The sequence below is a fragment of the Peromyscus leucopus genome, chromosome 10 (assembly GCF_004664715.2).
Source record: "Peromyscus leucopus breed LL Stock chromosome 10, UCI_PerLeu_2.1, whole genome shotgun sequence".
Lineage (NCBI taxonomy): Eukaryota > Metazoa > Chordata > Mammalia > Rodentia > Cricetidae > Peromyscus > Peromyscus leucopus.
Window position 1 is genome coordinate 22456187 of NC_051071.1, and position 22651 is coordinate 22478837.

General features: G+C 42.9%; 2 protein-coding genes across 4 annotated transcripts in view; both read left to right on the plus strand.

Annotated features, from left to right (window-relative positions):
* The window catches only part of Ddc (dopa decarboxylase), an 87272-nt gene extending 81620 nt beyond the window's left edge, over positions 1-5652 (plus strand). For both annotated transcript variants that reach the window (XM_037208972.1, XM_028882965.2), the window contains exons 13-15: positions 627-728; positions 4225-4442; positions 5242-5652. In XM_037208972.1, coding sequence (XP_037064867.1) covers positions 627-728; positions 4225-4425 — 303 coding nt within the window. In that variant the 3' untranslated portion in view covers positions 4426-4442; positions 5242-5652. The remainder of the gene's footprint in view (positions 1-626; positions 729-4224; positions 4443-5241) is intronic.
* Positions 5653-12042: 6390 nt separating this feature from the next.
* Positions 12043-20652, plus strand: Fignl1 (fidgetin like 1). Of its 2 annotated transcripts, XM_028882967.2 has the most exons (4): positions 12043-12404; positions 12936-13025; positions 15098-15217; positions 17897-20652. In XM_028882967.2, the coding sequence occupies exon 4, from the start codon at positions 17907-17909 to the stop codon at positions 19938-19940; it is 2034 nt and encodes a 677-aa protein (XP_028738800.1). In that variant the 5' UTR covers positions 12043-12404; positions 12936-13025; positions 15098-15217; positions 17897-17906; the 3' UTR covers positions 19941-20652. The 2 variants fall into 2 exon arrangements, with proteins under 2 accessions (XP_028738800.1, XP_028738801.1); XM_028882968.2 differs by lacking the exons at positions 12043-12404; positions 12936-13025 and having other exon boundaries at positions 14937-15217.
* Positions 20653-22651: the final 1999 nt, after the last annotated feature.

Sequence of the window (22651 nt, forward strand, 5' to 3'; positions counted from 1 at the left end):
TGACACTTATTCTCTCCCCCTGAGCCTCATTTTACTCTCTGCAAATTAGCAAAGTAACATCCCTGTATCACAATATTTTAAGCTGTCATGAGGAGGGCAAAGCAGCTAGATATAGCCTTTGTTTCTTCTAGAATCTTCAATAACTTCCTTATGAGGTTTATTATAAAATTATAAAAGAAAGGGGGGTTTAAAACATAGATCAGCCGGGTGGCGGTGGCGCACGCCTTTACTCCCAGCACTTGGGAGGCCGGGGCAGGCAGATCTCTGTGAGTTCAAGAGCAGCCCGGTCTACAAAGCAAGATCCAGGACAGGCACTAAAACAACACAGAAAAACCCTACCTCAAAAAACAAAAACAAACAACAACAACAACAACAAAACCATAGATCCATGGACAGAAGAAAATGAGTGTTTTTTCTGAGGAAACTGTGGTATACCTCGTGGTATAGGGCAGTTGAGCCCTCTCCACCTGTGTGGGAGATGCTAGTGAGGGAGACAGACATTGCTCAGAGCATGTGAATATATAATAGAAATATATAACAGAAGTACAGTCCTGTAGGGTGCGGGGTGGCCAGGGGGAGGCTGAAGTTGCGATGAGAAAGACAGGAGTTTCCCTTCTTGTTTCTAGCACGTGGCACTGTCTCATGAGTTTGAGTCTCTGGTACGCCAGGACCCTCGCTTTGAGATCTGCACAGAAGTCGTTCTTGGGCTGGTCTGCTTCCGGCTTAAGGTATGCTATGCCAATTTCAGCCATCTTTGTTTTCGTTGATGAGATAAAATATTATTCGTGACATCCACGTGCAAAGTTGTGTACCAGTTGCCAAGGGCTACAGAACATGACCCGTGGTGCTTAGCAGGCGGTGCTGGCTAGCTGACTGGCCTCGTACACTCTCTTCCATGGACTTGCTGCCCAGTTTCCTCAGATGTGATTGGATGCCTTCCTCTTGACCCCATGCCAAGAGTCCATCCAATACCTCTGGAACTGTACTCCTCTGCTGAGTTGTCTGTGGCCTCAGGAACCAGGTCACCTGTGGACACACAGCATCAGCACATCTGGGATCTGGTTGGATAAACAAACTCCACTGTCCCAGTCATCCAGCTATATATACCTCGGCAAGATTCCTGCCCAAAGGGGGCACCTGGGCTGTGTGTTCACTTCGTGAGGGAAGCCTGCCCAGACAGGCAAGGGAGTAAGCTATCTTTGCAGAGACTTACACAGCCATGTTACTCAAAAGGCCCCTGCTCATCACCATCTTATAAATGAAACCAGATGCTCTGGCCATTACAGAGACGGCTTTTAATAGGCCAACAATTTTACGTTTTGTTTTCTTGCTCCTCTCCTTCCTCTTCTTCTTTTTACAGTCCTGGGATGGGACCCAGAACTTCACACATGCTAGACAAGTCTACACTATACTACAGTCACAGACCCTCCCTCCTTTTTTCTCCTCCTCCCCCCCTCTTTTTTAAAAAAAAAAGAGAGAGAGAGAGAGACAAAGGCCTCATGATGTTACCCAGGCTGACCTGAAACTTGCAATCCTCCCAAGTATCTGGGTCTACAGATGCATACCACGACAGTTGACTGGAAGTTTCTGAATCAGTTCTAGGGCTTGCCAGGAGGCCTCTTTGTCCGAGTCTAGACAGCAATCATGAGAAGGAGCAATCTGGGCTACATCAATTTCATGATGCTGCACCTCCATGCACTACTCTCTCTCCTTCCCACATTTTGATTCTTAAGAGTTTGAGATGAAACCCAAACCTAGGAAATCCTAAAAGCAGTAAGCATTAGTGTTGTGAGGAGCCCTAGGCTTTCTGCAAGTAGAAAATGGGATGTTTGGGAAGACGTGCAGGCCGTATGCAGCCTGTGTAGGATGCCTCAAGGTATCCATGTCCCCGGAGTCTGGTGTGTGGACCATGGGATGTGGCAGGTCTACCAACATTGGTGTTGGCATTGTGTTGACTTCTTTGTCCCCCAAGGAGGTATTTGTTTTTATTGTCATAGGATGTTGCTGCAGGATATTTTCAGTTTTGTAGGCTGCTTATATTTTGATTTTTATTGAGATGTAATTCACTTTGGCTTGTAACTTGTCTATTTGAGTGATTTTTTTGTTATAGCTACAGGGCTGGGAGGCCATCTCCTCAATATAATGTAGAATGTCTGTTTTCCCCAAAGACCTCTGTATAATAACGCCCTTGTGATTGTCTGCTTCACTCTTGACCTGGTGTTGTCAGGGCTAAGACTATTACTGGATCTGCATAATTGAAGATTATGCCAAATACACTTTGCCTCAGTTTCTCCTCCTTCTCACATGCCTGGTAGTGTGTACAGCCCTCACTTGCAAAACCCTCCAAAGCCTTTCTTCTGTGAACTTTTACTGTCTCCTTCCCATGAGTACACCTTTTCCTTTTCTTGGTTTTTTGAGACAAAGTTTCTCTGTGTAGCCCTGACTGTCCTGGAACTCACTCTGTAGACCAGGCTGCCCTCAAACTCAGAGATCCGCCTGCCTCTGCCTCCCAAGTGCTGGGATCAAAGGTGTGTGCCGCCGCCGCCGCCGCCGCCACCACTACCACCACCACCATCAATCACCACTACCGCCCAGCTTACACCTTTTTCTTAAGGCAGCCATTAACTAAACACGAGTCCTCCTTTTTCTGCCTATATAACTACACAGTATAATTTCCCCCCTTATCTTTGTTTTCTCCAGTCTGAGTTTTCAGTCTTCTCTATCCTTGATGGTTTCAACAAGCACATATTATGGTACTGACTTATTGAGACAGGATCTTGTATAGCCCAGGCTACCTACCCTCAAACTGACTGTAGCCAAGGACTCTCTTGAACTGATTCTCTCATCTTCAGCTCTCAAGAGGTGAGGTTACACGTGCACACCACTCTGCTGGCTAAAAACAGCACTCGCCACATAAAATTCATTTTTGTGTCACTGGGAATTGAAACCCAAGTCTCACGTGTGCTAGGCAAGTGCTCTGCCACTAAGCTGTATTTCTGGCCCTGTGGCCCTTTATTGGGCCTAAAGTATGTGACATTCCATGGCATGGTTGTTCCTTTCTCCCTGGCCAGACTCCTCTAATCTTACTTGCCTTACTTTTGCCTTTTTCATGGTTGTAGTTCTAATCATTTCTGTGGGCTTTCTGCTCCTACTTTATGGAAATCCTGTCTGATCCAAAGCAATTGAAAATGGCAAACAACTTTTCCTAAATCCTTGGTTTTTGTTGTCTGTGTTATCGTCTCATGTCTCCATCTTCCTTGAACAGGACCTCATTATCCAGACGTGGCACCAACATTCTGAATAGCCTGTAGTTCCTTGCTGTGCACTTAAGATTTTCTTGGGAGTTACACTCAAAGTCTAGAGGCACATGGATCTATCCAAGGCCAAGAGCAGTTTTCTGTATCCAGCGGGTGTTCAGCTACCATTGTCCAGACCAAGAGGACACTTTCCTTCCCATGCATCTTCCTACATCTCGACCCTTGAAGTCCAGAATAAGTGGTCCAACCTTGCAAGGGTCTTATGACTAGGGAGTGATGCCCGTGTCCACCTTCTTCTATATTTTGCTAAACTGAAAGGCTTGGCAGGCAGGGAGCCACTTCATGACAACTTATACAGAGAGTGAAGGAAAAAATAGGCAAAGAACTTGGGGGCCCAGACAGAAAGTGAAGGCTTCTGTGTGTTGGTTGATAAGGCCTTCTTATCTCTGGTCAGTCATTGGGAGTGGAGGACTTGGGCCTCTCTGTCCCCAGCTGGTTGACTATTCTCTTTCTGGAGAGGCTGTATAGAGATCATCCGTGATCTCCTGTTCCTGCACTTACAGATGTCCTTTCCAGATTCTCACAACAGCCTGGCTGTGGTGTTCCATTATCTATGTTGTTAAGATCTCCTGTGGGTCCCAAGGTCCCTAAAGCTGTTTTAGTGCACCAGAGACCCAGTTCCATTGTTTATGCTCACCTGTTTTTTGACATTGCCCCTACCAACCTTTATCGTTCTTAAACAAAGTGGGAGGATGGGAAGGTCACCTCCTGATAGCACAGATCATGGAGAAGTAGTGTCACAGGGAGAAGCAATCCCATAAGTTCTGTTAGCCTGTGTTATTTCATCAAGCTTTCTGACATCTTACACACAAAATGAAAAGTAAAGATGATTTCTTGGTTGTCTACCATTTCTGGGTGATACCCAGACTTTGTGTTCCATGATGGATCCGCTTTCTAATTACCCCAGGGCTCCAACCAGCTGAACGAAACTCTTTTACAAAGGATAAACAGCGCCAAGAAAATCCACTTGGTTCCCTGTCATCTCCGAGACAAGTTTGTGCTCCGCTTTGCTGTGTGCTCCCGCACTGTGGAGTCTATCCACGTGCAGCTGGCCTGGGAGCACATCCGAGAGCTGGCAAGCAGCGTGCTGAGAGCTGAGAAGGAGTGAAAGCAGAGCTGCTTCAGGTAAGCTGGCTCTGCCAGGAACATGCTGTCCTCCTGGCCTCAGGAGTCCCGCTCCGTCCCAGCTTGGCCACTCAGTGCTGTGGGGCTGGGCTCCATTGTAACATGAGGCAGAGAAAACCGTAGCATGTCCATTCGGGAGAAGCAGAAAGAACGCTACGTGTAATGATGTTACAGAGTGAATTTGTATTCACTTCTGTGAGATGAGACATAATAACGTAGAGATCTTGCTCTCTACGTCCCCCTCCAGATTTCCCCAAGCAGCATTGACCAAGAAAACAATGAATGGGACTTTCATGTGACTGATTTACTTTGGCAGCGACGATCAAAATTGTGATGGTAAAGAAGGGCAAAGCCTCCAGGCTGCTTACAGTTACAGTGATACTTATCATTAGAAATATCAGATTGGCAACATAACCACATTGTTTGGTTTTTGAGACACAGTTTCTCTGTGTGTCCTTAGCTGTCTTGGAACTCGCTTTGTAGACCAGGCTGGCCTCGAACTCAGAGACCCGCCTGCCTCTGCCTCCCGAGTGCTGGGATCAAAGGCGTGCATGCGGCGCCACCGCCGCCTCGCCTAAACTCTTCAGTTAAAACTACTTATTGTATTGTAACTGCAAACATAGAATAATCCTTCTCTGTACTCAATTTAAAAGTATACAGAATTCTTACTTTTATTATTTTATTTTCATATTTGTGGATCTTGTGCCTTCTAGACAGGCGCACCACCACTGGGCCACACTGCCACTCTTTGTGTTTTCTAAGCTAGCCCCTAAGTTTGTGCCTTTTTTTTTTCCTGTAGAGATCAAAAGTTGAAAAGAAGTAGACCCGCAAAGTGGAATGAGAGAAAACTAATCACCACCCCGTCTTCGTGAAATCACGGTTGTATGTGGCTTCGTGTCTGTCTCCAAAACTAACCAGAAACCTGTGACTGACTTTTTAGTGACTTGTCAGTAAAGAAGTAGTTTCTGTATTATGCAGGGAGATATGTTTTCTGTGCGCAGAGCTGATGCCAGTGGCTCTAGCCCTTGTTTTTTTATTTGGCTGTGATTTTTGTTGATAATAACATGTCTTTGTGTTCATAAAGCCTTTGGTGGCAGGAAAGGCTTACTTCATTTTCCAGGAAAGTCTTTGCTCTTACCTTCCGACTATATGGCAGTTAGCTTGTCCTATGTGGCTCAATGCTTAATAAACAATTGATGTGCAATACTAACTGTGTTGAGTAAGCATCTTGTTTTACAATGTTTCAGACTCATTCTCATAAATGTCACTTGCCCTTTCAACCATGGCGCCCTTGTTGATGTTCATTTAGTCATCATGTGTTTAATGAAAGCCTGGTGTATGTCAGTCACTGTTCAGATTCATTAACAACACTCAAGGTCTGCTTAGAAATGAGTTCAACTTCTAGGTATTTACTCAAATAATCTCTGATCTTTATATGGACTCACTCTGATTTTAGAAAACACTTTTTTTTTAGATTTATAAGTGTGTGTGTGTGTGTGTGTGTGTGTGTGTGTGTGTGTGTGTGCGCGCGCAGTGCTCAAGGAGGTCAGAAGAGGCCACTGAATCCTCTAGAGCTAGAGTTACCGTAGTTGTGACCTGCCTAATTGTGGGTACTAGATATCAAACTTGGGTCTTCCCCAAGAGCAGTGTGCACTCTTAGCTGCTTGGCTTTCTCTCCAATCCCAACCTATGTGTTTTTATTCCAAGATTAAGGATTGTCCTTTGGAGCCTTTAGAAATGCCAGTGGCATTCAAAAAGCATCCTTGCGTTATTAGCAGCTGTGGTGGTTTATATTGAGTGTCCACTTGGTAGGACCTAGAGTCATCTGGAAGATAAGCCTCTGTGTATGTCCGGGAGGGGATTTCTAGATTAGATTGCCTGAGGCCATGCCCGGGAGGGATTATTTTGATTAGGTTACTTGAGGTGATAAGACCTGCCTCCAACGTGGATGGCATCATTTCCTGAGCTTGAATCCCAGACTGCACAAACAGGAGACTGCTAGCTGAGCACAGTATTCATAGGACTCTGCTTCCATACTGGATGCAACATGGTCAACTCCTGTAACGAGGGCTTACTTCCCTTCCATGATGGACTACATCTTCAGACTCTCAGGCCAAATACACGTGTTTTCCCTTAGGTTGCTTTTTGTCAGGGTATTTTATCACAGTGACAGGAAAAAGAAAGACAGCAGGTATATTTTGAATTTCGGATGCTTCTGCCATTTGTGTAACCATAAGAGAATGATATGATCTGTTCTTCAGAAATCTTGATGCTTATCATGCATGCTCTCTATCTTATTTGGTCAGAACATTATTTATAGATGAACCAGATTTGGCTTTTGTCCTGATGTGGAGGCAAGGGATGGTATACTGAGGCCACCAAAACTATCTGTGGTAGGACCAGTAGAGTATGAAACACTCAAATTACTGAGTTGAGGTTGACGTGCCTATGTGTTACCATGATTGGTTTTCACTTTTCAGTGTGCCCTTGTGTATGCTGTAAGGCTCCAAGAAGAGCCACTGCTGCCATTGACATGATCCCCCTCTTCTGCTGCAGAAAGAGCTCCATTCAGCATGGTCTTTAACTCTAGCAAGACGGTTGAGACCTCAGTCTGGGCAAGTGGTTAAGTGGCATGTGGCACAGGACACGTGGCACAAATGGGAGGCAGGGGTTATCTGAAAGGCTGGGGTATTTCTTTCTAGAACTATCTGAATCTTGAGGGAATAGTCTAAGACCCCAGTTTATGTTCAGACCCAGGAGGGATGCAATCTTGCCTAATTATGGCTCATGTTTAGCTTATTCACTGTCCTGTTAGAGTTTCTATTGCTGTGATGAAACACCGTGACCAGAAGCACCTTAAGGAGGAAAGAGTTGGTTTGGCTTACACTTCCACATCACAGCCCATTGAAAGAAATGAAGGAAGTAACTCAAAGCACGAATTGATGCAGAGGGAGTAATGTTGCTTAGGGCTTTGCTCAGTGTGTTTTCTTTCTTTTGGTTTTTCAAGACACGTTTTCTCTGTGTAACAGCCCTGGCTGTCCTGGATCTTGCTCTGTAGACCAGGCTGGTCTCGAACTCATAGAGATCCACCTGCCTCTGCCTCCCAAGTGCTGGGATTAAAGGCGTGTGCCACCATGTCCGGCTTTTGAAGTTTCCTCTTCCCAGATGACAGTAGTTTGTGTCTAGTTGATACTGGCACCCTCATCTACTGGCCTCTCCAGGCATGTCTTCAGCTTGGTGCTCAGACTCCAGAACACTCAGCCCTAGAAACAAAAAGAGTTTCCTTCCACTTAACATAACTATACACCAGCACTTACTCTATGACAGGTGGTGTTGCCCATATTTGAAATTATCCATTTAATATTCATCTTTAAATTCCCTGCAGACCAGGTGGTGGTGGCAGAGGTAGGCAGATCTCTATGAGTTCGAGTCCAGCCTGGTCTATAGATCCAGTTCCAGGACAGGCTCCAAAGCTACACAGAGTAATCCTGTCTCCAAAAAATCAAAAGCAAACAAACAAAAATCCCCGAGGTAAGCTGTACTACTATCTCCCTTTTACAGAGGAGAAAACTGAGGCACTGGGAGGTTTGACAACACGTTTCAGTGTCACAGAGGTAACTGGCACCTGAGCAATGGACGCTGTCCAGGCAGTCGGGCTCTAGAACCCACCATGGACTAACCCAGGACTAACCTTGTGTTGGTTAAGTTTTTCTTCTTTTTTTTGTCAAGATGACACAATCTAGAGCCATCTGGGAGGAGGGAACCTCGATTGAGAAAATGCCCCCCTCAGATTGCCTTTAGGCAAGGGTATGCAGGATATTCTGGATTAACAATAGATGTTGGAGGGTCCAGCCAGCTATGGTGGTAGCATGCCCATGCAGGTGGTCCTAGGTTGTATAAAAAAGCAGCCTGGGTTAGCCATGAAAGTAAGCCAGTGAGTAGTGTTCCTCTGTGGCCTCTGCTTCAGTTTCAGCTTCTAGGTCTTTGATTTGAATTCCTAACTAGAATTTCCTACAGGATGGACTGTAAGTTGTAAGAAGAAATAAACCCTCTCCTCCTCAAGCTGCTTCTGATCACGGTGTTTAATGACATCAGAAAGCAAACTAGGACACAGTTTTCTCAGGGTAAGTGGCAGTGGCGACATTTGGTGCTTATAGGACAAGCTCCATTTTTATCTGCCTGGGTAAATCTTTTTCGTGACACCACCTATACATTATCCACATAGAATTAAGTTCAACAAAGCCCGGGATGGTGGCATACACCTTTAATCCCAGCACTTGGGAAGCAGAAGTAGTCGGATCTATGAGTTCAAGCCACTCAGAGCTGCAAAGAGAAACTCTTGTCTTGGAAAAAAAAAAACAAAAAAACAAAAACAAACCAACAAAAAAGAATCCAGTATGCCTGGATTGAGATTAGTCCGTGGTCAGCACGTAGCACCTTTATTTAAATCTGTGCCCAATGCAGAACCATATTAGAGCACAATGACCTCTGGTGGTACTGGTACCAGATGCTGCCTGTATGGCCTCAGGTGTTTGCTGATTACAGGCACTTCCTGCAGGTGTTGGGAAAGCCCTAGAATTATCTGGACACAGCAGACAGCAGACGGCAGACTTATCCTGGAACATCTCTTATCTAGAATGCAGCAAAGAGCAGCCTTCCTGGAACCAGAGATCCAAGTCAGGCTGACCACATACCAGTCAGCATGCAGAGAAGCCCAAGGTAGAAGGGTAGGGAGATGTCACAGGTGGCATTTCATCATCTTAAAGGGAACACAGGAAAGGGAAAAAGGACAAGACCCCAAGGGAAGGCAGGATTGAACTTTCAACTAGGGAATCCAATAGATGGTATGAACTGGAAAATGGTCTTACTGGCATTTTACCCAGAAAGTCTACATTTAAGAAAACATGGTACTTGAGTGATAGCATTTTGGCCTAAGGATAGCTTTATTGTTTTATACAAATCATATAAATTCCCAATTACTAACAGTTTTCACTACCTTGGTCTGAAAATCTGTTTCCTGGGCACCTCTCTGTGTGTGTGCCATAACATACCCTTGTAATAAGTAATGGGAAAAATATGAAGAGGATACTAGGAGAGTAAGTTGCTTGCATAAAATGGGAATATTTGGAAAGACCATTTTAAAGAAACTTGCGTGGTTCCCAGTAGTAGACATGCAATGGACAGGAAGATTACAGGTATGTACCCCATAGCCAGCTCACATGGATACTTAAGGAAGCAAAGGGATCCACAAATGGACCAGTTTCTCCTAAACACAGGAAATACGCAGCAGCCAGAGCCCAAACTGCCCGAGCTTGACTAAGTCCCCCTGCTTCAACCTCATAAGAAAAGTGACCTGAAGTAAGCTGCTGTCGAACTGCCAGCTCCTATCCAATAGTTTTGTCTCCCTGCTTTACGAAACCCACCCTTCTGCTTTTGCCCAGTACAAGCTCTCACTCCATTTTGTAGAGTGGAGGTTGCCCCGTTCATGAATATAAAGGCTAATTAAATATAATTAGAACTTAGACTTGTTAAAACTCTGCCTCTGGTCGTAGGGGAGAGCAGCATCTAATTAAAACTTCATTAGAACTGTGTGTTCCATAGACTGTCCAAGGAATGGCTGGATACATCTCCAGTCTTCTTTGGGCCTCTTTCACCACAGTGGCTGGGAGCAGAAAGATGTGACAATTGGCAGAAATCCAACCACACTCAGGAAATCTCAAAGAAAGAGCCAGATTTAACTTTTGTCCCATCTTTTTTCCTATCCCTACAACATTCTACTTCACACACCTCTATAAACACATTTTAGAATACATTTATTATTGTGTGTTTGTGTATGATGTGGTTGAAAAGACACATGTGCCCAGAGGTCAACGGACAGCTGTGTGGAGTCAGTTTTCTCCTTCCATGTTCTCACGGGGTCTGGCGCTCAAACTAAAGCCCCCAGCTTGCACAGTAAGCACTTTTACCTGAGACATTTTGCTAGCCCCCAACCACACATTTCCTGGCAGAAAGGTTGCATATTATTTGGGATCATTTTCTCTCTCTGCTCAAAACAATTTAGCTAACTGAACTATACACAGGCACTGTCTGAGATTATGTTTACAAACGCACAGATACATACACAAGAAGAACCACCAAGGGCACTGGATCTGTCTGCCCAGCAACTTCCACCCATGAGAGAGAGAGTCTGCTAAGCAGTTTGTGTTCTCAGACAGCAAATTTACTACTTGCATAGCTTAAGCCTTAAACTTGTCCACACTCTGCATCGGGTTGTGATTCTAACAAAGCTAATTTTTAAAAGATGGAAGTCTTTACATAGCATAAGGGTTTGAATTGCACCAGGGAATCAGGTTGCCTTTTGCAAGGTTCCTGGTCTAACAGACAGAATAATTTAAAAACAGACTCAGCAGGAAACTGGAAGGCAATTTTGAGTTGAGGGGAAAAACAAGGCAATCTAGACATCTCAGCAGCCTCTGGGAGGAGGGAGAGGATAAGAGGAAAAGAGAAGGCCATGCTTTGGGAGTTAAAGGTCAGAAAAGCAGGCGTGCTCAGCAATGCAGCTCGGTGAACAGCGGCGGGGGGAAGGGAGGGTCTTCAGAGTGAGTGAAAAAGCCCAGAACCTTGGGGTGAGCAGGGTTAGGATTTTGTTCAGTTTCTAATGAGGGAGGTAGAATGAAAGAAAGATAAGTTTTCTCAGTGAAAAACAGGCAGGCTTAGCGATGAGGGTTGCAGACAAAGAGACATAAATAAAAAGCACACCCCCCCCCTCCCTACTCTGACAATCAGCTCCCGACTTCTTGGAGCCTGACCCGGTGGCTTATGCCCTAAACAATCAATTAAGAACCTAACCTTTTGTGACCTCACCCAAATTGCAAGATGTTTTAGCTCGTAATAGGGAGATGGGAGGAGGGGTCCAAAGCTGTTTATGAGGGGGGAAGGTCCATCAGTGACTGCCAAGCTTGTCAATATGTGTTTTTTATGATTAGTCACAAACATAAACCGTTTTAGTTCATGTTGGAACCCCGCCAGCTACTGCTTTGGTAATTTTGGTATTAAGTCTAATGCAGGCTGTAATCTTGACCAAAGCTGTCTGAATTCGAGACTTATTTGATAGCTGCTGGTGAACTAGACAGGGTTGGAGAGTCGCAGATGCGGGCAGGCTCAGGTCTGGCGGCCCGGAGGCGCCTCCAGTCCCAGGGGAGTCCTGCTCTCTGCAGTCCTGCGCCTTTTGCTTTCCTCTCTCACCGCCCTTCTCTAATTTTGCAGCGTTTAGCCCTGCAAAAAAAGGACATCATCATCAAGCCGAGGTGAAGTGAATCGGAAGGCCATGGCGTGCTTAGGGGAAGAAAAAAAAAAAAAAAAAACTATGGCCACGGCGCGGGAACAAAGACCACGGCCACATAGACGGTGGGCGGGAAGTCCGAATTCCCGCGCTCGGGCCGGGGCGCCGCCCGCCAGGCCTTCTGCGGCCCCGCCCTCGCGCCGCCCTCCGCCCGCGGCCCGCGCGCGCGCCCCTCGGCCCTTCCTCCGCGCAGGCGCCGCGCTGGCCGAGCGCGTCACAGCCGCGCAGGCGCCCTGCGAAGGGCGCGCTTTTCGGTGGTTGCTGACCCGGCAGGGATCGCTGGGGGAGGGGGCGGGCGCCTTGGTAGGCGCCTGGTTTCCGTGAGGGCCGCGGGCCGAGGCTGTGGTCGCCACGTCGGCGGTTTTTTTTTTTTTTTTTTTTTTTTTGGCCCGGGTTGTCAGAGAGGGTGGTCTTGGGAAGCCTAGGGCGAGGCCCTAGCTCCCGGCGGCGGCGGCGGCGGCGGCGCCTGGGGTTGAGGGACGTGCCTGTGGGCGGGACGGGCTCGGGGTCAGCTCGGCCGGCCGCGGCGCCCTCCCCGCCGCGACTGTAAGGAAGGCCGGAGCAGGTCTGCCGCCTGCAGGGACTCCCTTTCAGGACCGTGCCTTCACCAGTACTCACAGGTTAATTTTCCCCTCCTCCGAAAATCCGAGAGGCCCCCCAACATCGATGCCCGACATCGCAAGTGGAAAAATCCACATCGTGAAACCGTTCCCCCACCCCCACCCCCACCCCCGCCCCACTCCATTCGGTCCTGCTCAGAATTATTTATTATTTAAAATATATACAGTTAGCCTTTTGGTTACGTGGCTAAGGCATATATTAAGTATATGTGAGTCTTGTGTTTAGGATGGCGTCCCCTACCTAATATATGCGTTAATTATCTGGAAATCAGACACACTTCTGACCCCAAGCCTATGGGATGGGGATATTTTGTCAGTTGCGATTAGGTAGCTGTTTCCCGGCCGTGCACAGTCACTGTGGTCGGAGGGAAACTTCCAAAGGGAAGGAATAATGTAATTCACGATCTCTTACCCGATATTTCTAAGTTCTGGGGACTTTTAATGCTTCCAGTAATTACAAAAAAAAAAAAAAAAAAAAAAAAAAAAATTCAGCCGAAGTTTCACGCTGCTTTTTTTTTTTTTCCTTTTTAGGTGGAAACACATAGCTTAAAAGATATACTCCAAGTCATTGCTGAAAGAACAGATCATCCACAATCCCAGGCCTGGGAAATGGTTTAGCCGGTAAAAGCTTTTGAGCTTGGGGACCCATGTGGTGAAAAGAGAAAACCCAATTCCTGCAAGCTGCCTTCAGACCTAGACCCCGATCCCTCCCCAGTAGATACAATTAATTAAAAAAAGTAAAGCTTTTATGTCCAGGATCTGGCTTCAGGTCCTGTGCTCCAAATTCCTCTGCTACTTTCCCACTAAGGAATTAACAGTGTAGTAAAGGTCGAAAATGATGTCTGGTATATAGTAGGCACTCCAGTCTTTAATCATTTTTATATTAGTGGATACCATAGTCTAGGTACTGAAGAAAATCTAAATGCAATAAGAAATAGCTCTTGCTTGCAGAAGCCAACTGTCCAATTCGAATGACAAGTGACTTGCCTAGTCAGAAGATTAACAGAATTAAGATTGAAATGTAGCTCTGATGTCCATACTCATTAACCATAATTTATAGGTTTTATCAAGACCAGACAGGTTGAAATAACTTGGAAGTGGTAGACAATTCAGTATCTGTGTCGCTGAGCAGTGGTGACAAACAGTTTTTGGTTGTCTATATCTGGTTATAGGACGCAACTGAGTGGAAGAGACGAATATTGATTAAAAAGATGGTGGTGGAAGAGGGATAATTTTGAGAATGACTAGAATTGGTGATTTTAGTAGCGATATTTTCCAAGTCACCTCTCTTTTTTTTTTTTTTTCCGAGACAGGGTTTCTTTGTGTAACTTTGCGCCTTTCCTGGAACTCACTTGGTAGACCAGGCTGGCCTCGAACTCACAGAGATCCGCCTGGAACTCACTTGGTAGACCAGGCTGGCCTCGAACTCACAGAGATCCGCCTGCCTCTGCCTTCCGGGTGCTGGGATTAAAGGTGTGCGCCACCACCGCCCGGCTTCAAGTCACCTCTCTTAAGTTTCCTATCTCAGATGTTGTGTAATGGAGATTAGAATATGGTTAAAGCAGATGAAAGCAGGGCAGCTTGCCCCAGAACTGTTGATTTAGTTTGATACTAGTTTAGATTTAAGTTATAGCTTTACTAGATGTTAGATTTCCTATTATTGTAAGTAGAGACTTCTGTTCGCCTACCTATAATGTGGTAAATTCTTTCTACTGCATTGTGGGACATAAATATATATATATATATATATATATATATATATATATATATATATATATATATATATATATATTAAGCCAGGTGGTGGTAGCAGGTGTGTGCCTTTAGTTTCAGCACTTGGGAGACAGAGATAGGCAAGTCTTTGAGTTCCAGGACAGCCAGGGCTACACAGAGAAACCCTTTCTCAAACTGCCCCCCATCACTCCCAGAAAGCTATATTAAATATAGCTCACATACATAAAAAGTATTGGTTATTAAGCTATACTTCCAGATAAATTTGAAGTAAATTTAATTAAAATGTAGACGATCTTTTTACTTTATCGTCATACTTCTTAGGAAATCAAAAATTTTTCTTAAACTTTTCCCTTGCTAGTGTGCAGGCAAAATTTACAAAAATAAAAATAGTTTTTACATGATTTAGTGGTGAGTGGGGCACATTTGTGCTAAGCTGTGCATGTGGATGGCGGGCACTACTTTCAGGAGTCATGTAGGTCTCGAGAACTTATGTTGGCAGACGTGAGAGCAGGTGCCTTCTTATGCTAAGCCATTTCTCTGGCCCATCTGTTTATTTCCCTGAGATTCTTGTATAAAATGAAAGGTTTATGAGAATATCTTGAGGAAAATCTGACATAAAACTCCTTTACTATAGATCATTTGGCTTGTTCTTGCAGTTAATCTTTCACAAGTTTTAATTATTATTATTATTTTTTAAGACAGTTTCTCTGTTGCCCTGGCTGTCCTAGAACTCACTCTGTAGACCAGGCTGGCCTCTAACTCATAGAGATCCACCTGCTTCTGCCTGTTGAGTGCCGGGATTAAAGTTGTGTGCCACCACCACCCAGCATAAGTTTTAAATTTTAACACTGTGAGAAATGGGGGAAGTTTAGAAGATTTGTGGCATCATGTTTCAAATGTATATACATGATAAACCATTAAAATATTAAATATGTCATTCATATTTATGTTTCATGCAGCTCCATCTGCACTGATAGCATCAAGATAGCATAGTCTGTACGTGGTGAAGTACACAGTATCTCACGTGGAACTTTGAACTTGACTTCTGGCATTACTCCTAATCAGCAGAGTTCTTTCTAGTAAGTTCTTTAACTCTTTCAACCTCACTATCTACATTTGTGCAGCTGGGGAAACAGTTTTCAAATTATTTTCATATTTACCTGATTTGATTCTCACAGTGGTTCCTTCAGATATAGTCTGAAGACCCAGAAATTGCAAATGATTTGCTTAGTATTTTTCTTAGAAAACATGCTTAAGATTTAAAACTTCCTCAGGATGTCTTAAGAGGTACGTACGTACGTACGTACGTACGTACGTACGTACATACATACATACATACATACATACTATATATATATATATATATATATATATATATATATATCATTAAACTTTGTTCTGATTTGTTCCCCTCAGTGCTACCTCCTACCCAACCCACCCTTCCCGGGTTCCCTTCTCATTAGATCCTTTCTGCTTTCCTATTCCATGTTCCATTGCCCCATTTTCCACCTCCCTAAAGATCACCACCTCCTTTCATGATCATCTTCTAATCCATCGTCTACAAACATAAATGTAAAATGCATGCACACTTCTGTGCACACATATATACACAATTTCTAACTCTTTCTGCTTTCTATTCCATGTTTCATTGCCCTATTTCTCACCTCCCTAAAGATCACAACTTCTCATGCTCTCCTTCTAGTTCTGATCTACAAATACACATGTGCACATACAATTTCTAAATCTAGATTGTGCATATGAGAGAAAATGAGGTATTTGCTAAGTTTGGCTTATTTTGTGTAGCATATGATTTTTGATTCCAATTTCCTTCAAAGGTTAGGATTTAATTTTTCTTTATGGCTGCATAAAACTCCATTGTGTATTTATACATCTATTCATATGTTGGTAGACATCTAGGCTGTTCAGTTTCCTGGCTGCTCTAAGTAGTGTAGCTATAAACATGGGTGCACTGGCATCTCTGTGGTGTGTGGACTTAGAATTCTTGGAGTATATACCCAAGAATATAGTATTCAGTTCTTTTGAGAAGCATTTGTGTTGATTTTTATAGTGACTGCACAAATTAGCATTCCCACCACCAGGGAATAAGAGTTTCTCTTTCCCTACATCCTTGACAGCTTTTGTTTTCATTTGTTTTGTTGATGACAACTATTCTGACTGGGAGATAGAATCTCAAGACAGTTTTAATTTGCTTTTCCCTGATGACTAAGAATGTTGAACACTTGTGCAAGTATTTATTGGTTGTTTGTATTTCTTTTTGAGAACTGTTCAGTTCATTAGCACATTTGTTTGACTGGAAGATTGGGGGTTAGTTTTTTTCAGTTTTTTTATATTCAGAAGGGGTGTGTGTGTGTGTGTGTGTGTGTGTGTGTTTAAGATTGGGTTTTTTTTCAGTTCTTCATATATTAGGAAGGGGTGTGTGTGTATGTACGTATGTATGTGTTGTGGCCAGAAAAGGGTGTCAGAACCCCTGGAGCTGGAGTTGCAGGTGGTTGTGAGCAGCCACCATATGGGCAGGGTCCTCTACAAGAGCAGCAAGTGCTCTTAACTGCCGAGCCATCTCTCCAGCCTCCTTCAAGTTTTCATGGAATCTTATAATTCTGGTCTGGGGTAAAAGCTCAGTCTCAATGAAATATGTTCTGTATAAGCATCAACCTTAAAGATTGATTCCCCAGAGCCTCCATAAGAAAGCTGGGCTTGGTGGGCAGGTGGCAGAGACAGGCTGGTCATTGGGGCTTACTGTCCAGTCAGCCCGTAACCTACTTGGTGAGCTTCCATTCAGTAAGAAACCTTGTCTCAAAAAACAAATTGAACAGTGCTTGAGGAACTGTCTCTTCAGCCCCACAAGAGATTATTTTGATTCCTTTGTATTTAGTAAGCCTTGATATTTATCCCAAAATGTGATCTATTTTAAAGAACATTTCATTGGCTGCTGAGAAGATTTTTCTTTTTTTTTCCTCTTGGATGCAGCCTGTAAATATCTGTTGAGTCTATTTCATCTCTGGTGTAGATTAACTCTGAAGTTTCTTTGATGATTTTGGATGACCTATCTCATGATAGTGGGATATTGAGGTATTGATTGATTTTAAGTTTTTCTATGCATATTCTTGTATATGCATATGTGTCTATGTAGGCCAGAGGACAATATTGGGTATTTTCTTCTGTCACTCATCACTTAATAAATCCTTCCTTTCTTTAAGTTGTTTACAAAAACTTTTGGGACAGAGTCTCATGTATCCCAGATTGGCTTTAAACTTACTGTGTAGCTGAGGGTGGTGACCTTGAACTTATCCTGCTGAACCCATCGTTCAAATGCTAAGAGTATAGGAATGCATAGTTATACCCAGTATATTTGTACTGGGGATCAAACACAAGGATTCGGGCATATTAGTAAGCACTCTACAACCTGAGTCACATTTCCCCACCCCTTTCTTTGGTTACCTTTAAATCCTTTTTGCTTAAATCCATGAATATTTTCTTTGTAGGAAAATTTTCTTATAAACAAGACAGTTTAGCATCTAAGAAGTCATTATTTGGTTGTCCTTAATCTTGAAAACTGTACTAATGTATCTTTGTGTCATGAGTACTTGAAATATATGATTAACTAGATACTGCTTTTACAAATAAATGTCTGTATAAATGAACCTTATAAATAAATCTAGTATATCTTTTTTAGCAGAGAGTTTTATACTCTTATTTTCTTCATACTGATTTGTCTTCTATTTTGTTTTGTGTTATAGAACTTCTGACATGGAGACTTCCAGCTCTAGGTCTGTGCACCTGGGCGAATGGCAGAAGAATTACTTTGTAGTTACATCCAGCACATGTACACCAGGACAGAAGGCAGATGCATACCGTGCACAGATACAAAGCATTCAATATGCATGGGCCAACTCCGAGATCTCTCAGGTCTGTGCTACCAAACTGTTCAAAAGGTATACAGAGAAATATTCTGCAGTTATTGATTCTGACAATGTTGAAACTAGCTTGAATAACTATGCAGAGAGCGTTTTAGCTTTGGCAGGATCTCAACAGGCTGACAGTGACAAGTGGCAATCTAGATTGTCAATAAATAATGTTTTCAAAATGAATAATATACAGGAGATGATGCAAGCTGGAAAGAAATGGAAAGAGTCCATGCTGAAACCTGCTGATGCATCAGTAGTCATCTGTAAAGAGCCCACTGTCTTTGAGCTTTCTAAATTTAGTGTTTGTGGAGGTTCTGGAGAAGGTGACTTCTTAGCCAGTTCAATTCATGACACAGATAGGACCCAAGCTATCCCAGGCAGCAGTCTGGGACATTCGCGGTTTCAGAGTGCTCTGCTGCCTGTGGCAGCTAATAGCACTAAGACTTGTCCCACCTCCTCAACACCTTCAGGTGAGTCAGCCACTGCAAAATTTCACACTACACCATTATATGGAAGTACTAAAAAGGAAACTCACAGCTTTCCTAAAACCAACACAGGACCAAATATGTTCTTATCCAGTCTGTCTTGTTTTCCTTCTGGCTGTGAAAATCCACGAGAAAGGAAGGCTTTTTATGGTTCTGGCAACATTGACATGCTTTCTGATTCAATACCGAATAAGGCTTCTAGTAAAACAGAAGACAGTGACCAAAGGGAAGATAATAGCTTGCCGACCTTTAAAACTGCAAAAGAACAATTATGGGCAGATCAAAAAAAAAAGTGCCACCAATCCCAGCATGCATCAAAATCTTCATATGGTAGTGTGAAAAAGTCTTTGGGAACAGGGAAATCGAGAGGAATATTTGCAAAGTTCGTTCCTCCTGTATCTAAGCAAGATGAAGATGAGCAGAATGAAAGAGTGAAGTGCAAGCCTACTAAAGCCGAGTCTGCAGAACTAGAACACCCCATTGATGACCGTCTGAAGAACGTGGAGCCAAAGATGATTGAACTGATTATGAATGAAATTATGGACCATGGGCCTCCAGTACATTGGGACGATATTGCTGGAGTAGAATTTGCCAAAGCCACAATAAAGGAAATCGTTGTGTGGCCTATGATGAGGCCAGATATCTTTACTGGATTACGAGGGCCTCCTAAAGGAATTCTACTCTTTGGCCCTCCAGGGACTGGTAAAACTCTGATTGGCAAGTGCATAGCTAGTCAGTCTGGAGCAACATTCTTCAGCATCTCTGCTTCGTCTTTGACTTCTAAGTGGGTGGGTGAGGGGGAGAAAATGGTCCGTGCATTATTTGCTGTTGCACAGTGTCAGCAGCCAGCTGTGATATTTATTGATGAAATTGATTCTTTATTGTCTCAAAGAGGAGATGGTGAACATGAATCTTCTAGAAGGATAAAAACAGAATTTTTAGTTCAGTTAGATGGAGCGACCACATCTTCTGAAGACCGTATTCTCGTGGTGGGAGCCACAAATCGGCCCCAAGAGATTGATGAGGCTGCCCGGAGAAGGTTGGTGAAAAGACTTTATATTCCCCTCCCAGAACCTTCAGCCAGGAAACAGATAGTAGTTAATCTCATGTCCAAGGAGCAGTGTTACCTCAGTGATGAAGAAATTGAACTGGTGGTGCAGCAGTCTGATGGGTTTTCTGGCGCAGATATGACACAGCTTTGCAGAGAGGCTTCTCTTGGTCCTATTCGCAGTTTGCACGCTGCTGACATTGCTACCATAAGCCCAGATCAAGTTCGACCAATAGCTTATATTGATTTTGAAAATGCTTTTAGAACTGTGCGACCTAGCGTGTCTCCAAAAGACTTAGAGCTTTATGAAAACTGGAATGGAATGTTTGGTTGTGGAATGTGAACACAGCAATTGAAAGGAGAAGCCGACATCTAATAGTTCAGTCCTTTTGCCTTTAGCATAGGAAGCTTGGAGCGTGCTACTTGTTTTGTGGAGTATATCCTGAATTTTATGCCTCAGATTAGAATGATAACAGCTTAACTACTGATTGATAAATCTTACATTAGTATGTTGTGTTTACCTTCCAATTATTATGTGATGTATAAGCTTATTTAAATAGAATGACCTTTATTTCTAAATGAGTTCAGATTAGAACTTGAGTTTGGTAATAATAAACTTTGCTAAGTGTAGTCTGGTTTCATTTGAAACAGTATTGCTTACTTGGCTTAGATAGAGTTAAGATCTTACCAAAGGTACCAAAAACTAAGCCACATTAACCTGTGCTGGTTTGTAACCTGTTTTGTGTTTTTTTTTTTTCTCCCCTATCAAAATTAACTGATAAAAACATGTTTAGAAATAGCAAAATGTAATCTGGTATCAGGGATGTAGCACCCTCACTCCAAACAGAAGATGTTAAGTGTTTTTTTCCCTAGGGGTCTGGACTGTTTTCCATTAATATTTTATCTGATACCACTTCAAAGCCTATTATTTCACCCTCTTTCAAAACTAAATGTTTTTAAATTGTTGTATTGTTTTGTCTTGTAAAACATGGTTATTGTTGAAACTTCAGAAGACAGAAGCAAAAAGAATAAAAATTATTGTTAGTTTATTACCACTTTGAGGAGCATACCTTATTTTGTTATAACTTCTTTCAGATTATTTTGTTTTATACAGGGCTGTGAGTTTACTATGAGTCTTCTTTTGTAGTCTGTTTGGTTTTTCCCTCCAACTGGTATGCAGCCATGTTGGCATGAAATCATCCCCTGCCTCATTCTTCCAACTGCAGTGATTACAGGCCTGTGCCACCATGCCTAGTTAGCCAGTTCCTTTTCTTAAAGAATGTCATCATTTTGAGTGCTATTATACATATCTACGTAATCTTCCTTTACACAGTTTGGGAGGTCGTGGTATAAATGGGCAACTAGTTAACCCAGGAGTTGATATTTTTCTCTTGTGGATGTGGCAAGTTGAAATGGAATTTGAAACACTTTTAATGAGTGAGTTTAGAAAGTTTGTACTTCATGCTGGCTCACTCCAGTTCCTGGGGGATACAGTGCCCTCTTTTGACTTCAGCTGGTACCATGCAGGCAAAGAAATGTAATAATTTTATTTACATGTAAAATCTAAATTAAAAAAAAAGTTTGTACTTTGAAGTAGTATATATCATTTTTCATCTACCTTCTATTTATACATTGCTGCTTTAAAAACTTTTGCAAATTTCCTCTTTGAAATGTGTGATTGTCTCATTAGAACTTAAGTTACTGTTTTCAATTTTTATTTTCTTTTCCTTTTTTTTTTTAATTTTATTTTTTTGAGAGAGGGTTTCTTTGTGTAACCCTGGTTGTCCTGGAACTAGCTTTGTAGACCAGGCTGGCCTTGAACTCAGTCTACCTGCCTCTGCCTATTAAGTGCTGGGATTAAAGTCGTGCGCTACCACCACCCAGCAGTTTTTATTTCCTAACACCTTAAAATGTCTCCTAATATCCAGTACTTTATCGTTGGTAGGATTTGAGAATGAAATGTCTCTCACAGGCTCATATGTCCAGTCATTGGCTCCCATATAGTGGTGTACTTTCAGAAGGTTCTAGAAACTTCAAGAGGTAAGCCTTATTTATAAGAAGTAAGTCATTGGGGTTATATCCATAGGGGCTAAGTCTTGTGCCAGGCTCTTGGTTTCTTTCTGTGAAGACTCCCTTGTCACCGGCTCTGCTGCCAAATCACCTTGAACAGAACCTTCTGAAGCAACCAAAATTAATCTTTCCTCTCTGGAGAGTCTGTCTGAATTGGTTACAGTGAAAGATAACTCAGTCCTTTAGGATTTCTTTTTATTTATCTGTCTATTTATTTATTTATGTATACAGTGTTCTGTCTGCATGTATGCTTGCAGGCCAGGAGAGGGAGTCAAATCTTATTACAGATGGTTTTGAGCTACTATGTGGTTGTTAGGAATTGAACTCAGGACTTCTGGAAGAGTAGCCAGGGCTCTTAACCCCTGAGCCACCTCTCCAGCCTGCCCTTTATGATTTCCACGTAAAGACACGAACCTTGGATCCTTAGTTATTAATACCAAGGAGTTAAATGTAGTTTTTCTTATCCAGAGTTTATTAATTCTATTTGCAGATCACTTCTACACTCTTGGATCTTAAAAATTAACCATAGTATTGTAGACTATTACCAACTGCTTATTGATATGTTTTGATAGCATTTAACTCCATGACTTAATCTTGTCATTTTTTTATTCTCCTTCCCCATTAAAAACACCTATCAATACTGACTTTTAACTCCTATTAGTCACCAACTAGAGGCCATTTCCCTCTGTGGAGCTTAGTTTAGTTTGTGTCTGAGAAAAATATTATTCAAAGATGCCAACAATATACACTGGAGAAAAAAACAGCATTTCAACAACTGATGTGAGGTAAGCTGATAGCCACGTGTAGAGGATCCTTTTTTTTTCACTCTGTACACAACTCTAAATGGATCAAGGACAATGTAAGACCTGAGACCCTGAAACTGCTAAGAAAAAATAGGTATATGCTTCAATTTATAAGCACAGGGAAGGATTTTTTAAATGAGATTTCCAGTAGCACAGGAACTAAGACTAACAACCAATACAT